Source organism: Microtus pennsylvanicus, chromosome 10 (genome assembly GCF_037038515.1).
Source record: "Microtus pennsylvanicus isolate mMicPen1 chromosome 10, mMicPen1.hap1, whole genome shotgun sequence".
NCBI classification, from domain to species: Eukaryota; Metazoa; Chordata; class Mammalia; order Rodentia; family Cricetidae; genus Microtus; species Microtus pennsylvanicus.
This window is the reverse complement of record NC_134588.1, coordinates 55,535,696-55,550,679: the sequence shown is the minus strand read 5'-3', so window position 1 is coordinate 55,550,679 and position 14,984 is coordinate 55,535,696. Positions and strand designations below refer to the sequence as shown.

Sequence of the window (14,984 nt, the reverse complement as noted above, 5' to 3'; positions counted from 1 at the left end):
TAAGTGATTAAGATGGTAACTTTTACTATATGTGTTTCATCATTTTTTGTTTTATTTTGTTTTTTTGTTTTTGTTTTTGTTTTTTGAGACAGGGTTTCTCTGTAGCTTTGGAGCCTGTGCTGGAACTAGCTCTTATAGAACAGCCTAGCTTCGAACTCATAGAGATCCACCTGCCTTTCTGGGATTAAAGGTGTGCACCACCACTGCCCGGCTTTATCATCATTTTTAAATTGGAAGAGAAGTTCTATAAGATGTGCTCACCTGAGAGTTGTGGCTTAAGAATCTGGTACCTAGCCAGCCACGGGGGTACACACCTTTAATCCCAGCACTCAGGAGGCAGAGGCAGGTGGATCTCTGTGGGTTCCAGGCCAGCCTGGTCTAAAGAGTAAGATCCAGGACAGGCAGAACTGTTAACACAGAGAAACCCTGTCTTGAAAAACAAAATAACAAACAAAATCTGGTACCTGGGCCAGGAGTGGTGGCTCAGGCCTTTAATCCCAACACTCGGGAGGCAGAGGCAGGAAGATCTCTGAATTTGAGGACAGCCCAGTCTATATAGTGAGCTCCAGGACAGTAAAGGCTATGTAAAGAAACCCTACCTCAAAAAAAATTTATCTGTAACAACAGATAAAACCTGAAATGAATCTAGAAAAGAAGGCAAGCTGAAGGAGAGATGCCTAGATTGTTCAGGAAGAATCAAGAGCGCAATTAGATGGAGGTGGGGAGGTTTGCATCCCACGGTTGACCTATTGCCACCTTGAGCAAAACAAGAAAGGACAGGCTCAAGCCTCTCAGACAGACAGACATAGCCACAGACACACGTCACATCTTCCAACCCAGAGACGTTATTGGGTAACTGAAATCTGGCTTGCAAGCAAAGATTTCCACAGATGTCAAGGACAGAATGTTGTATAAGATGACTTTATTTCACAGGGCAAAGGGTTAAATGCCACCCAACTATAGGCTGTCTGAAGCTTTAGAAACTGCAGTAGACGAACCCTCTCCAGGGACAGTTCTAGCCACAAGAGTGGTCGCTCTAGAACTACCGTTGCTTCTCAAAGAGCAGGGTGACCATACAGCTTACAAGAACAATGGCTTCATGAAGAAACAACCATGCTTATAGCTTTTGCTCCCGATTGCTGCAAGATACGAACTTTATAAGATGAACACCTTTTTAAAAGCTGACAGAAGAGAACATAGTATATGCAGCTGTCCATGCCCCTGGGCTGCATCCCTGCCCAGTCAGGTGGTGACTCTGCACATTGACTGGGTGAACGAAAGCCTGAGGAGCAGAGGGAAGCTCCATGCAGCTGGCTGCCTCTCCCTGCAACTGCTTCACCCAGGAGCCTAACCAGGTAGGGATACGGGGGTCCTCCTCACATCTCAGAGAGCTTGATAGCGTAGGTGACCATGTTGAAGTTGTCCCACGCGAAGAGCTTCCTCTCCAGGGGGTTGTAGTCAATCATGCTGCTGTACTTGTAGCGATTCTGGAACGGAATGCTCAGGGCCTTGCTGACTCCGGTACCAGTGTCGTAGGCAAAGTTGACAGTGGCCTGGGCTGAAGAGTAGCTGCTGACTGTGTACAAGGTGCCACAAATGACAAAGGCGTTGGCCACGGACTGCTTACGGATGTTGGTCTCCCAGGTACGCTCGAGTTCCAGATTCTCTGGGTTCAATCTTGAGAGGACAATGGCACCTTTGGCTTCCTCGGTGCTGTAGATGACCCAGAGACCGTTTTCGTCCACAGCTAAGTCAATGTCTGTGTAGCCTCCCCAAGCATACGGGAACTGTCCGTGGTAGCCTGCTCCAGGAATTTCCTTCTCAGCCTTCAGCAGCTCGGTGTTCAGCTCGTACCTGAACACAGTTCTGGACTCAGCTCCCTGGAAATAGAGGTTCCCGGAATACACCACAGCGCCCGTGCTTTCCAGCGCCCGGGGGAGCACATAAACCTTTGAAGGGTAGCCCTGCTCGAACTGGCTTATCAGACTGTACTCAAACACCTGGCGGATGCCTGTGCCAACTGTGTCAATTCTCCAGGTGGTCTCCTGGGTGTATGGGTGGGCGGGCTTGGGGTCTCTCATCCACACTCCATACTTGCCAGTGATTGTCTCGGCAGTCCTCAGAGTGACTGGCTCTCCTACCCAGATTAGCTCTCCACATCCTGATGAATTAAAAAAGAAAATAAAAAGATGCCATGTTCTAGTATCTGTAAGTCTTCCAAACACAGATAGCAGGATTGTGGGAGCAGAGCAGAGAGGGTGGGGACAGAATGGATTGACATCTGAGCCCTGCCACCCTGTGAGGTGCTTAGCTCTGTAAGCCCCGCCGTTCTCGTTTGTTTTTGTTTTATTTTATGTACACTGGTGCTTTGCCTGAATGAATCTGTGTGAGGGTCTCAGATCCCCTGGAACTGGAGTTACAGACAGTTGTGAGCTGCCATTCAGATGCTGAGAATTGAACCTGGGTCCTCTGAAAGAGCTGCCAGTTTTCTTAACCACTGAGCTCTCTCTCCAGCCCCTGGCTTTCTCATTTACAAAGGGCGTTTAAAGTTCTCGGTAATGAGGTTGTTGTCAATGTACATGTGATTAGACATGCCCAAGTGCTTGGACTAGAGAAATACACAGCAAATCCCATGTGATGAGTCTGTGAAATGAATCTTGCACTCAGTGAGGAAGAAGGCTGTACTGGTCTCTGATTGTGTTTGCGATTCAGTGAGGCAGAAGGCTGTACCGGGCTCTGACTGTGTTTGCAGTTCAGTAAGGCAGAAGGCTGTACTGGGTGGGCTCTGATTGTGTTTGCGATTCAGTGAGGCAGAAGGCTGTACTGGGCTCTGACTGTGTTTGCAGTTCAGTGAGGCAGAAGGCTGTACTAGGCTCTGACTGTGTTTGTGATTCTCTCCTTGAACCTGGCAAGGATTTGTGGATGTTTATTACATTGCTCTTCATGATTTTCAAGTTGGGGTTATTTTCTTTAAACAGGAAATCAGTTCATTGTGAGCATAGTCCCTGTATGACAAAGTTGTTCAAGCCTTACTTAATGGCCCACATATTTGATACATGCATTTAAAATATCATAAAAACAGAGTGTGATTTTTTTTAATATAATGAATAGATAGATGAGAATTTGAGTTTAGGGGATTCATGATAAATCTCCATCCTTTCCTGCAGGCCTTGAGCTTCCTCACAAAAGGCAAACAGAGATGCTTCCCCTCAGGGACTCACACTTCCCACGCTTCAGGCCTAGCGGGGATTGTGAATAACACAGCCAATATTACTCTCTGGAAACAACAGCCTTGTTTCATGGGACACTTGGAGAGGTATGAACGTACTTTTCCTTGATGGACAAAGGTCAGAAATGCCAAGAGTATGCACAGTACATACCCACCCCTCCAAGGGTGGGAAGTAGGACAAAGAGGGTTTATGGGGCAAAGATGGACTTCCTGTGTGCCCATCTAGATGAGGCAGCAGAGAGGTTTTTACTTCCCTCTCCCCAGCTCTGTTTAGGGAAAGTCACCTGTCTTGGCTCCTGAGAACTGAACACAGAACAAGGCACACAATGGCCAGATGGGCTCAACAGGGAAGAAATCTAACTTCATACCTTTGTCTCCCTCCTTGCTCCGGGGCTGGCCAGATGGACTCCCCTTCAATATCTGGGAAGCAGGAACCTCGGTTAACTCTGACTTCAGTTCCTGGAAGGCCTGCGTGTCCAAGTTCCACTGAGAGACTATATCCAAAGAAAGAGACACATAGTAGTTGGCGAAGAAGTAGCACAAGATCGGACTCTGTGGGGGTGACAATTGATATGTTCCCAAATGCTTTAAGATTTGTTTTGGGAGCCAGGTAAAGGAAGATGCAGAATGATGGAATCACATCGGCCGCTTATTGGAACTGGGGTGCTGGTTTCACTGGGATTCACTTGTCTCTTTACTTTTGTGACCATTTGAAAATGTGCATAATTAAAAAGCTTACAAGTGATAGATTGCATAGCACTCTATTTAACACAGCGTTCAATATTTAGCGCAAAATAAAATACAGCAAGAGTCTTCTGTGATTTCTATAAATTCCACTAGGGAGACTGATTGCTAATGAAGTATGGTTTCAGGAGTTCAAAGACAGTCAGGTATTGGGATTCTCTTCAGTGTTTGAATTTCAGCTGCTAAGTATTCACTCAGCTGAAGGGATTTTATGTGTTCTATGTATAAGAATACTTGTAAGAATTAGATCAACTTTTGGTTTTTAACTATGTTTTTACTTTTGCTTGTGACACAATTACATGTACGTATATTGATGGGATAAGGTGATATTTCCATATATGTATATGCTGAATATTGATCAGCTCAAAATAACTGCATATCCATCAACAATATTATTTTTTTGTGCTGGGAACATTTACAACCCTTGGTAGCTATTTTGAAGTGTGCAGGTGATTGGCAGCAACTCATTAAACTTTACATGTACCTTTCTGAGATCAATTTGCATAAGGAAGATGTCTGAGTTTCTTCTGGAAATTCCTAGAAAAGGGAAGAGGCCACCACATGATGGTTACTGTGAGCCACCTTTTCCTAGTGTCAGATTCCTTACTGCTTGCACCGCATAAAAATTATTTCATATTTAGCCAAGAGATGGTGTTGCACATCCTTAATCCCAGCACTTGTGAGGCAGAGACAGGTGGATCTTTGTAAGTTTGAGGTCAGCCTGATCTAAAGAGTGAGTTCTGGGACAGGCTTCAAAGCTAAAGAGAAACCCTGTGTTGAAAAAACAAAGCAAAACAATTGCCGGGCGGCGGTGGCACACGCCTTTAATCCCAGCACTCGGGAGGCAGAGGCAGGTGGATCTCTGTGAGTTCGAGGCCAGCCTGGTCTACAAGAGCTAGTTCCAGGACAGGAACCAAAAGCTATGGAGAAACCCTGTCTCAAAAAATAAAAATAAATAAATAAACAAAATCCAAAAAATACCAAAACCAAACAAACAAAAACCCTATTTCATATTTGAAGTAGGTTGGTTTACTGTTTGGTGAGAGCAAGAGCAAAATGTATATTAAGAAAAGAACCGGGGGCTGGAGAGATGGCTCAGAGGTTAAGAGCATTGCCTGCTCTTCCAAAGGTCCTGAGTTCAATTCCCAGCAACCACATGGTGTCTCACAACCATCTATAATGAGATCTGGTGCCCTCTTCTGGCATCCAGGCAGGCATGGAAGGAATGTTGTATACATAATAAATAAATAAATAAATAAATAAATAAATAAATAAAATAAACCATGCACACCTGTGATTCGGTGAGAAGAAAATGAGTTTCCCTCTTTAGCTTCCGAGATAATAAAATGGAAAGAAAAGCATACAGCTAGGTGTTTTCATAGATGACTTTCCTAAAAAATAGCTGAAGTATTAACAAAACCACCGAAAAGTGTGTGTGTGTGGAGAGAGAGAGAGAGAGAGAGAGAGAGAGAGAGAGAGAGAGAGAGAAGGGGAGGGGAGGGGAGCAGAGGAGGGGTGGGGCGGGGAGAGGAGAGGAGGGAGAGAGGAGGGAGGGAGAGAGGAGGGAGGGAGGGAGGGAGAGAGGAGGGAGGGAGGGAGGGAGAGAGGAGGGAGAGAGGAAGAGACAGAGAAGAGAATAGAAGAGATGATCATTAGCTATTGATAGCCTTCCCACATAGTTAAACAAATTACTTACAGTGCTCACCTAGTGAGATGGAGTTCCTGCCACCACTCTGCTTACCATTGGTCACCTCTTATTCCCATAAAGTCCTAAAAGTAACCCAGTAATCCACCTCAGCAAACGAGGAAAGCAAGGGTCAGAAGGGGTGGGAAATCTACCAAGATTTCACTACTAGTAAGTGCTGGAGCTGGGAGTTGAACCACTGTCTTCTGAAATCATGGCATTTGTATCCCTTCTACTCTGGGGTTAGGGCTCTGCCAGCTACAAATAAACGTATTGGCTCTCACAGCTGGATGCTCCCCTCTGCAAGTGTTCTGTAGAAGTGAGCACTATTGAACCATCCCAGGAGAGGGCGCTACAGAGACACCACGGGAGGAGGAGGGTCTGCAGCTCACCTTGCTGGCTTGTCATAAGCACCTGAGGGCATCCTAAGGTCCCTAACTCCCGGCTGCGGTTCCTTGGCAACTTCAGTCTGGCAGTACCCATTCCATAAGGAAGCCAGAACTGCTGCCTGGAGACATTAGTGCTCTGAATGTGCCCGCCCCATCTACTTGAGGCTCTTCTGTGTGGTGCCACTGGTCCCTGGAGGCGGTCCCCACCTGCACACACGGGGATTTACAGCTGCTGAGGCCAGAACAAACAATTCCACCTGCTTTCAGATGGGCAGAGAGAAGTCTGCAGTCCTTCCAAGTCTGTCCAGCCTGCCTCAACCCCTGTAGCCCCAGGCTGCCATACAGAGATGACTTACATAGGGAGTTTGTTATGTCTGCTCTCTTGCCATTGTTACTGATTTTCATGTGGTTAGGTATAAAGGGCTAGCAGGAGGAGACAAATTTCCCTTAGGAGGGAAAGTAGAATAGAAAGTTAATGGATAGAAGAGGGTAGGGAGGATTGGGGAGGATCAAACTGGAGAGGGGTCAAGGGAGGGAATATAAGGAGGGACAGCAAAACTGAAGGACCATCTGAGGCCTTGAATGGAAGCCTAACACATCAGAAGCTTCCTGCTGGAGGCTAAGCAGATTTCACTGTCTCTAGGGTAAACACTAGAACAGAATAGTTGTTATTATCTGTATCTAAGATCCAGGCTGCTGTGCAGGCTCCTCTACCAAGTGGACTATATGATCCAGCCAACCTTAATGGTACTTGGGCTCAGTGGCAGATGGGGATGCTGTTTGAAGCCTTTGGCAGGCCCCTATAGGTGAATCACAGAAGAGACCTTTGGAATTTTAGAGCAAAACTCTATCAGCATCTGCAGACAACTATTCTCCCTTTGAAAAACAGCTCTTGGCCTGCTACTGGGCCTTAGTGAAAACAGAACATTTGACAATGGACCACCAAGTTACCATGTGACCTAAAATGCCCATCATGAGCTCGGTGCTTATCTGACCCACCAAGTCATAAAGTAGGATGTTTATGACTATAGCAACAATCTATTATCAAATAGAAATTGTATATACTAGATGGGACCCAAACAGGTCCTCAAGGCACTAGCGAGCTACATGAAGAAGTTACCCAAATGCCTGTGGGTTTCTACTCCTGATACAATGCCATCTTCTGCCAAGCAGTCACCTACAGCCTCATGGGGTGTTCCCTATGATTGGTTGACTGAGGAAGAGAAGATTAGGGCCTGGTTTACTGATGGTTCTGTACATTGTTCAGGCTCCACCCAGAAGAGGACAGCTGCAGCTTTATAACCCCACTTCTGGTACCACTTTGTCTTAGTTAGACTTTCTATTGCTGCAATGAAATACAAAGACCAAAAAGCAAGTTGGGAAGGAGAGGGTTTATTTGGCTTACACTTCAGCATTGTTGTTCCTCATAATTGTTTTCTAGGAGTACTTTGCCCTTGAAGAAATCATGGTGGAAATCAGTGATTGTTTTCTGTGATTTATAGAGTTGTTTTTCTGAAGCAGCCTTATAGCCTTTGAATGACGCTAGTCACAAGATGGTCCTGGCACACCTGAAACTCTTTAATTCTTGGGTACTGCAAACAGTATACAATAAAGACTAAAGCAGGGCAGGGATGATGAAAAATATATACATCAGGGATTTTGATATGAGGAACTTGTTTACTCCCCCCCCCAAAAAAAATCTTTGGATAACCACTAATAAATATGCTTCTGAACAGGTGTTTGAGGTTCAATTCATCAGAAGCTGGACCTTTCTGTTGCCACAGAGGGCCTAAAATTTACCTTGGAGTAACTCTCTTTCTCTGATTGTCTCACACAACACAGAACACCCAACAGTTTTCTGAATTATATACATATATAAAGGTGATCGGAATGAATCACTAAATAATAGGGGAGACAGAGCCTCAAACAGAATGAGCTATATCTAATAGAGTTGCTGGACAAAGGAATTTCATGGGAACCCCCAAAACAACCCAGGCTGTTGCAAAGGCTATAGGTTTCTCTCCATCGGTTGATGGCAAGGTCCTATTGCTAAAAATAATACCTGTGCAACTCACTGAACACAGAAGTTGAGCTGGTGCCTATCTGGAACCTTCACCCCTATTGGCTAGTGTTCTTGGGGGGAAAAGGTACTCTGCTTGCTACTGAAGTTGAATAAACGCTAATCCAACTACAAACCCTTTGATTTACAATGGTGTCCTGCCTGAAAGATATATTAGGGAAATAGTGGTGCAAAGCTGTGGGAGTAACCAACCAATGTCTGATTTGATTTAAGGCCTATTCCATGAGATGAACTCATCCTATACTGCTTGAGTGACCAAGATCCCTGGGCTATATAGGACAAGGACCTAGAGTAAAAATCAAAAACTACTGTTCTACAAAAGAAGCATAGCAATAAAACAACTCTTAACAATATTTTGCTACACTCAAATCAATACCCGATCATCAGAGACGCTTCCTCCTATAGCATATGGGAACAAATGCAGAGACCCACAGCTAACCTTGGAACACTTAGCCCTAAAGGGAATGTCTCCATCAAATCCCTCCCCTCAGGGCTCAGGAACCCTGTAGAAGAAGGGGTAGGAAGGTTGAAAGAGCTAGAGGAGATGGAGGACACCAAAAAACAAGTCCCTTTAATTCAGCAAGACTGACATACAAATGAATTCACAGAGACAAAGGCAGCATGCACAGGGCTTGCATGGGTCTGTACCAGACCCATGAGCTGAGAAATGGGCACATTCTCCATTCCTAACCCAGGAGCAATCTCTGATTGATAACCACTTGCAAATAAAAAATTAACTTTCTTCAAGGGCGTCTCACTGAGGAAACAAACCACATGCCCACAGTAGATAGATAACCAACAGAAAATTAACCCACTGTCATCTTTGGCATTTTCTTATCTCAAAATGTCACTTCAGGGCTTTTTTTTTTCAATCATACAGGTTTTGCATATATATTATGGCTGGCAATTGTGTGTTTTTATGGGACTTCTGAATGATTTTCTTGGGGTGTTTTCATTCTGTTATTTGTTTTGTCCTATTCTGATTTGATTTCGCTTTCTATTCTATTGTATTATTATACCTTAGATGCCTGTCTGTTTTCTAACAAGAGACAGGAAGGGGGTGGATCTGGATGAGAGGGCAGGTAGGGAAGAACTGGAAGGAATAAACAGAGGGAAAAACATAGTAAGAATGTATTGTATGAAAACATCTATTTTCAATAAAAGAAAAAATAATTCTGTCTGTTAAACTTCCCTGGCTTCTGCATCCTCACTGGACCCAGACAGTGGCTGGTGGCTTCAGGAGAGCCACTGAGCTCTTGTAGAGTGACCCCCCCCCCACCTGCAGCAGAGTTCAGGCTCCAGATGGTTGCCCAGGACACCCACATAGCACAATCACCCGTCAGATCTTCTTCCAGGAGGCAGAGGCACAGGGATATGGGGTTCTGTTCCCATCCTCATTCCACTATGTCCCACCCCACCGTTGGGAGCAGGAGACCTCAGCTCTGGCTCACTTCCTGTCTTCCCCCAGTCTTCACCATGCCTCATGCGCTTTCCTTGTGGTAAACAAGAACCATAGTAACACAGAATATTAAGGAAAGGTTTCCAGAAGCCACTTGGTTCATTTCCAGTTGGCAGGTGCCGTGGTTGGATTAGCAACCTCTTGGTGGCCTCATGGTCATCTCAGCCAGGAGCTCTGGCAGCATTCAGAATCCCCCAGGAGAGCCATCTGGCAAGTCTGCTAAAGGAAGGCATGGAAGTTTTGTGTGAAGGGACCTGGGTCGAGCCAGAAATTGTATTTTTATTTAGTTCTGCCTTGTCCCAGCTCTGGGGCTTTGGGCAAATGAGTCAGCCTCCTGAGTCCCAGTATTGTGAGCTGTACAAATATATCAGGTTGTTTTTGAAGATTATACAGGAACCATAAATAAAATAGTCCTGAATAAGGATGTGTCCAAACTCGGATTTTTCTGGAATGTTTAAATCACCAACATTTCATTTTGAATATAGAAGGGGTCGTGAAAATAACACGTATTATATTGTATCAGATATTTGAAGCTCTCGAGTCTTTTGTTTAATTTTGTTCTTTATCCATATTGAGATTCAGTCGTTCCATCATAAAAAGCTTTTGAAACTGTCCTTAACCTTATACTCTAGGGGAGCTGGAGCTATGGACTCAGTGCAAACGGCCCTGTAAAATTTTTTGTAAATATTTTTTAACTGCAGATTGCATTTTAATATTAACCAGATTTCTACATTAAACATGATTTTCTAGAACAATCTGATTTTTCTTTTTTCCCCCTTGTTATCCCCACTGCGCCCCTCAAGTAAGTGATCAGAAATGCATTCAATCATGATGTCAAAGTCTGTGCCATAGAGCAGCGGTGACAGGAGTCGGTCATTGCTGCCCCATCCATCTCAGTGGTTCCTGATGGGTTTGGATGGCTACAAATTCTCTCCTGGTTCCGTTAATTGTCTCCAAGTGTGAGATTCCAAAGCCTGTTGCTCCTCACCAGGTGTAAGATATGCAAGTGCAATCAGTTTCTAGGACTTGCAAAAAGGAGCAAGAAAATCGCCAAACCTGTTTTAGATTTTGAAAGGTGCAGAAAGGAGGGTTTTTTTTTTTTTCACTCTTAGAACTACAGAGCTGAAAGCCCTTCTAACTGTCTAAAATGTATCTATCCCCGGTGGACAGATACATAAGAATTTAGGAGTTTTTTTGTTTATTATTTATTTATTTATTAAAGATTTCTTTCTCTTCTCCGCCACCGCCTCCCATATCCCTCCCCCAATCAACTCCCCCTCTCTCATCTGCCCGCGCTGGTCTGCCTGCACCACCGCCAGTGTCTCTGTAAATATTTTTTATTTTTGTGAAAAAGACTTTCAATGTGATTTAAATGAAGAGAATGGGTTGAAAGAATGCCATGATGTTTCCAGGTCCACATAAACACTTTAGGGAAGTGAAAGTTAGCCATCACCCTGTTTTGTAGTTGTCCTGGGTGCTATCTTTAGATCCAGGGTCTTCTGAAAGGAGACTTTATGGTAAGTATGGTTTAAATGACTGTATGACATTTGCACATAGTGGTGGAAGTCAAGCAGAGGCAAACATTGCAATTACACTTCTTCCCCTGGGTGTCCACTCTGTCAACTGTGACCCAGGCTGCTTCCTCCTCTTATCTCTGCTCGACCCAAGGTCCTGCTGAACACCTCTGGTACTCAATCCCTTCCTGCCCGCCTTTCCCCAGCAGTTGCTATGGCAATCTGACTCTTCAGAAGTATCACTTGCTAGGACCACATCAGCTCCCTGTCCAGGCTTCTCTGACTGTGTACGAGTTCTATGAGAACCAGCCTGGCATCCTATTCCTCATGGATGGGGAACTGTCAGATCCAGGAATATGTGTTCCCTGGGGCTGAGTTTCTGTTCCCCATGGTGAACAATTTGATGAGGCCCCTTCTTTCCATTTCCAACTTTTTATTCCTTGAATCACTTACATGGGTTTTTATTGTTGTTGTTGAGAGTGTGACTTCATTCAAGTCTGAAAGCTGCTTATAATGCTTAGTGATCATTTTCTCCACCTGCCCTCTCAGAGCCCAGCTGAAGTCTTAGCGACCACAGGGCAGCTGCCCAACCCTCGGCCCCTGAGCTCCTTAGGACCTCACTTTTCCTCCGTTGTCAAGTTCAGAATTGGGTCTCTTCCAGTTTAAATATAACTATTTAACCATATCATCGTTAATAGGGGGAGTGCAACAGAACACACATGTAAAAACTGAAGTGGGCACTGCCTGGGAAGGCAGGCATCAGGAGGGGTCCAGGGAGGGCAGTAGTTGGAAAGGGAGCCAGATTTTTAGCACTGTAATGGCATTTATTAAAAAGACCATGGACACCCCTGATTTTGTATGCGAACTTAAATTCCAATAACAGGAAAAATCATTCCTGTTTTTGTAGTTATTCATTTGTATCCCACGACAACGATCACAGTGTGAAATCTTTGCCATGTTATGGATAAGAAGCAAACATGCTGAGAACGAGATAGCTTGTCTCCTGCCAGGCTTAGCATAGAAAGCGTGTACATCATCATGTTGTTTTGGAGATTGTCAACCCTGGAAATGTGGCAGCTCCCCATGCACTGTTTGTCGGGTCCAACTGATGAATTACTCTCATAAATGGTGGCCTCGCTCTCTCTCACTCTCTCCGAGAGTAAACTGCATAGTTTCTGATAGCTCAGCTCTAAGGCTTGAGCACATACATGGTTTGGATAGAGTCCCTTGTAACTACGATATTACCTGAGAATGCTAATATCATGATCTCCCCTAATAATTACTCCCTCTCAGAGTTCCCCCGTCATCTCAACCCCACCCCTCCTGTAACTAACTGTCCCCTGTCCATGCAGGAGCTGATTAAGGAAGTGCACATATTTGATTCTCAGGTCTTTTATTAGACTGCTTTATCTAAAACGAACCCTTCCCCTCGTTCTCATTATTTCTTGACATTAACTGCTTTGAGGGATCTAGACAAATTTTCCCACATCTGAATTTGTCACCGCATGAAACCGGTGACCGTTTGGGAACAAAACACTCACAAAAAGTGACAACAAAGATACATAGAACAAAATACTGTTTTCCAGCCATCAAGAATAGCGTGCCCATTCCCTAATCCCCCCAAAGACCCATCTTCAAGCAGGAGCCAGGACAGATGGAAAAGCCCCTCTGTGAGAAGTGCCCCTTCAGAGCTATCCAGGGAAAGCAAACGTTCTTTGATTCAGCAACAAAAGGCAAAATTTCCAAAGCCACACACCAAGGGATCTGATAGAGAAATTGTTTCCTCTTTACTTATCAAGGTAGGAGATTTAAAGATAGAACACCATCAGGCACGGTGGTGTGCACCATTAATCCTAGCACTCATGATTGGATCTCTGAGTTCAAGGTTAGCCTAGTTTACAGAATGAGGTTTTAGGACAGATGAGGCTTCACAGAAAAACCCTATCTCAAAAAACCATATAAAATAATAATGACCTTGAAAAACCATATAAATTAATAATGATGATGACAATGATGGTAATAATAACACAAATCATATGGCATTTCATAAATAGAAGCCATTTTGGTAGGAATAACAATTTCTGAGAGAAAAAAATCTGGAAAAGGGGGCAGGGGACAGCTGGCCATTTTCTACTGATTGTTCACCATATAGCTCCCCTCTGGCCTTGTGTTTCTCATTTGGCTGCAGGGAGTGATACCTTTGTCATGAATGGGCACAAGAACTCAGATCCACTGACCTAAATGAGGAGCCAACTTGCTAGAAGCATGCAAAAGTGTTTGCTTTGCTCACCTTGAGGCTGCTGCTGTGTGCTGGGCCTGCCGTTTCAGAGAGAAAAGACAAAACAGAAAGAGAAGCCCAGGAGCCTTGTAACAGGTCACCAGCAAGCATGCCACCATCCAGGTTGGGTAAACCCTCCACCCTGAGTTCTTACCTTCCCTGGAGCCTGGCAGCATGTCCTGAGGTGAGTGTTGGGTTGAGGGACACTGGCCCCTCCTCAGCCTTGCTACCTCCTGGCTGCTGCCTTCCAGCCTCCTGGCCAGATCTTCATTTTCTTGTTCCAGCTGCCTCTTCTCCTCTTCTAGAGCTGACTTGTCTCGTAGGAGATTGTTATAGGCCACCTCCAGATCCCTGGTTTGAGTCTCCAACTGATCCCGTTCCCTCCTCAGGGCACCCAGCTGGCCCTGTAGCCCCTCGTGGGCCTCCTTGGTTCCAGTAGCCTGGCCCAAGGTCAGCTGGTGGAGGAGACTCTCCAGGGAGCTGAGCCGGGCTTTGGTGGACACCAGCTCTGCATGTTGGATGCCGCTGTCTCTCTGAAGGTCTTGGATGGCTGACATGGCCTGGTCCTCCCCGGGGCAGCTGGATTCAGTGGGGCTAGCCACAGTGAAGGTGTACTGGCATCGGCCACTTCGATCATTGGCCTTTCGTAACTGTGCTGTCCTGGCCCCCGATCCCCATACCAGGCAGGCCAGAAACAACAGTTGGAGAACTGCCATCTTGGGACCACAGCTGCAGCAGCATGCACAGAGGGACATTGGTTAGGGAGGCTATGTGAGTTTCTTCTAGAAAGTTCTGCTGCAAGGTATCTGGATGGGTAGCCCTGCTGGCTCAAGCCTGAGGTCCAAGGAGGTTTATATGTCCTAGGGAGCCAGCTCTGGAAGGAGGGAGAGGTGACCACGTGAAGCTGGGTTGGGCCAGTCACGGTGGGGGGTGTGAGGGGTGAGGGTGGGGCAGGAGGGGGGTGGTTACACTCACTGTCAGCAAGGTTCTTAGGAAATAAAGGCTATTTTGAATTTATCTTTTGGAACTCCCACTGAATGGGCCCCACATTTAATAACAGCTCCTAGGTTTCTAGCCTGTTTGGATGTACATGTGTGTTTATACCCTCTCCTCTGACAGGAGGAGCTGGCTGTGTGCTTGCTTGGATGGGGATACAAGACTAGTTCATGTTTCCTTGGGGACCCCACCCTTGTCCAGTCACTGTGGAACTGAGGACAGAAGAGCCTGAAAAGACATAGCCTGTAGCAGAGACAGAGACAAAGAGGGAAAAGACATCGCCTGTAGCAGAGACAGAGACAAAGAGGGGAAAGACATCGCCTGTAGCAGAGACAGAGACAAAGAGGAGTCTGAAGAAGAGGTTAGTGCCCATAGGCTCCAGGCTCCCACAGAGGAGCTGAGAGCAGGGTTCGTCCCCTAACCTAGGTTTAGAATAAATATGTGGACATCACTAGAAAAACTCTCTACAGACCGCCTCTTGTCTCAGGAGTCTGTGCCAGCGCTCTGGACCAGGTTTTATGACCTGCGTGCCCACAGAAGCCTGCAGGTGAAACCTGAGCAGCCATCTCTGAAGAACTTTTCCAATGTATAAAATATAAAGAGTCAAAATG

The 14,984-nt window shown here is 45.5% G+C and overlaps 1 protein-coding gene across 1 annotated transcript; it reads right to left on the bottom strand.

Annotated features, from left to right (window-relative positions):
* Nucleotides 1-916: 916 nt before the first annotated feature.
* On the bottom strand, nt 917-14,212 carry Myoc (myocilin). The gene is made up of 3 exons (XM_075987459.1): nt 13,532-14,212; nt 3,598-3,723; nt 917-2,161 (listed from the first exon to the last, which is right to left on the bottom strand). Exons 1-3 carry the CDS (start codon nt 14,130-14,132, stop codon nt 1,377-1,379), a joined length of 1,512 nt encoding a protein of 503 aa, XP_075843574.1. The 5' UTR covers nt 14,133-14,212; the 3' UTR covers nt 917-1,376.
* Nucleotides 14,213-14,984: the final 772 nt, after the last annotated feature.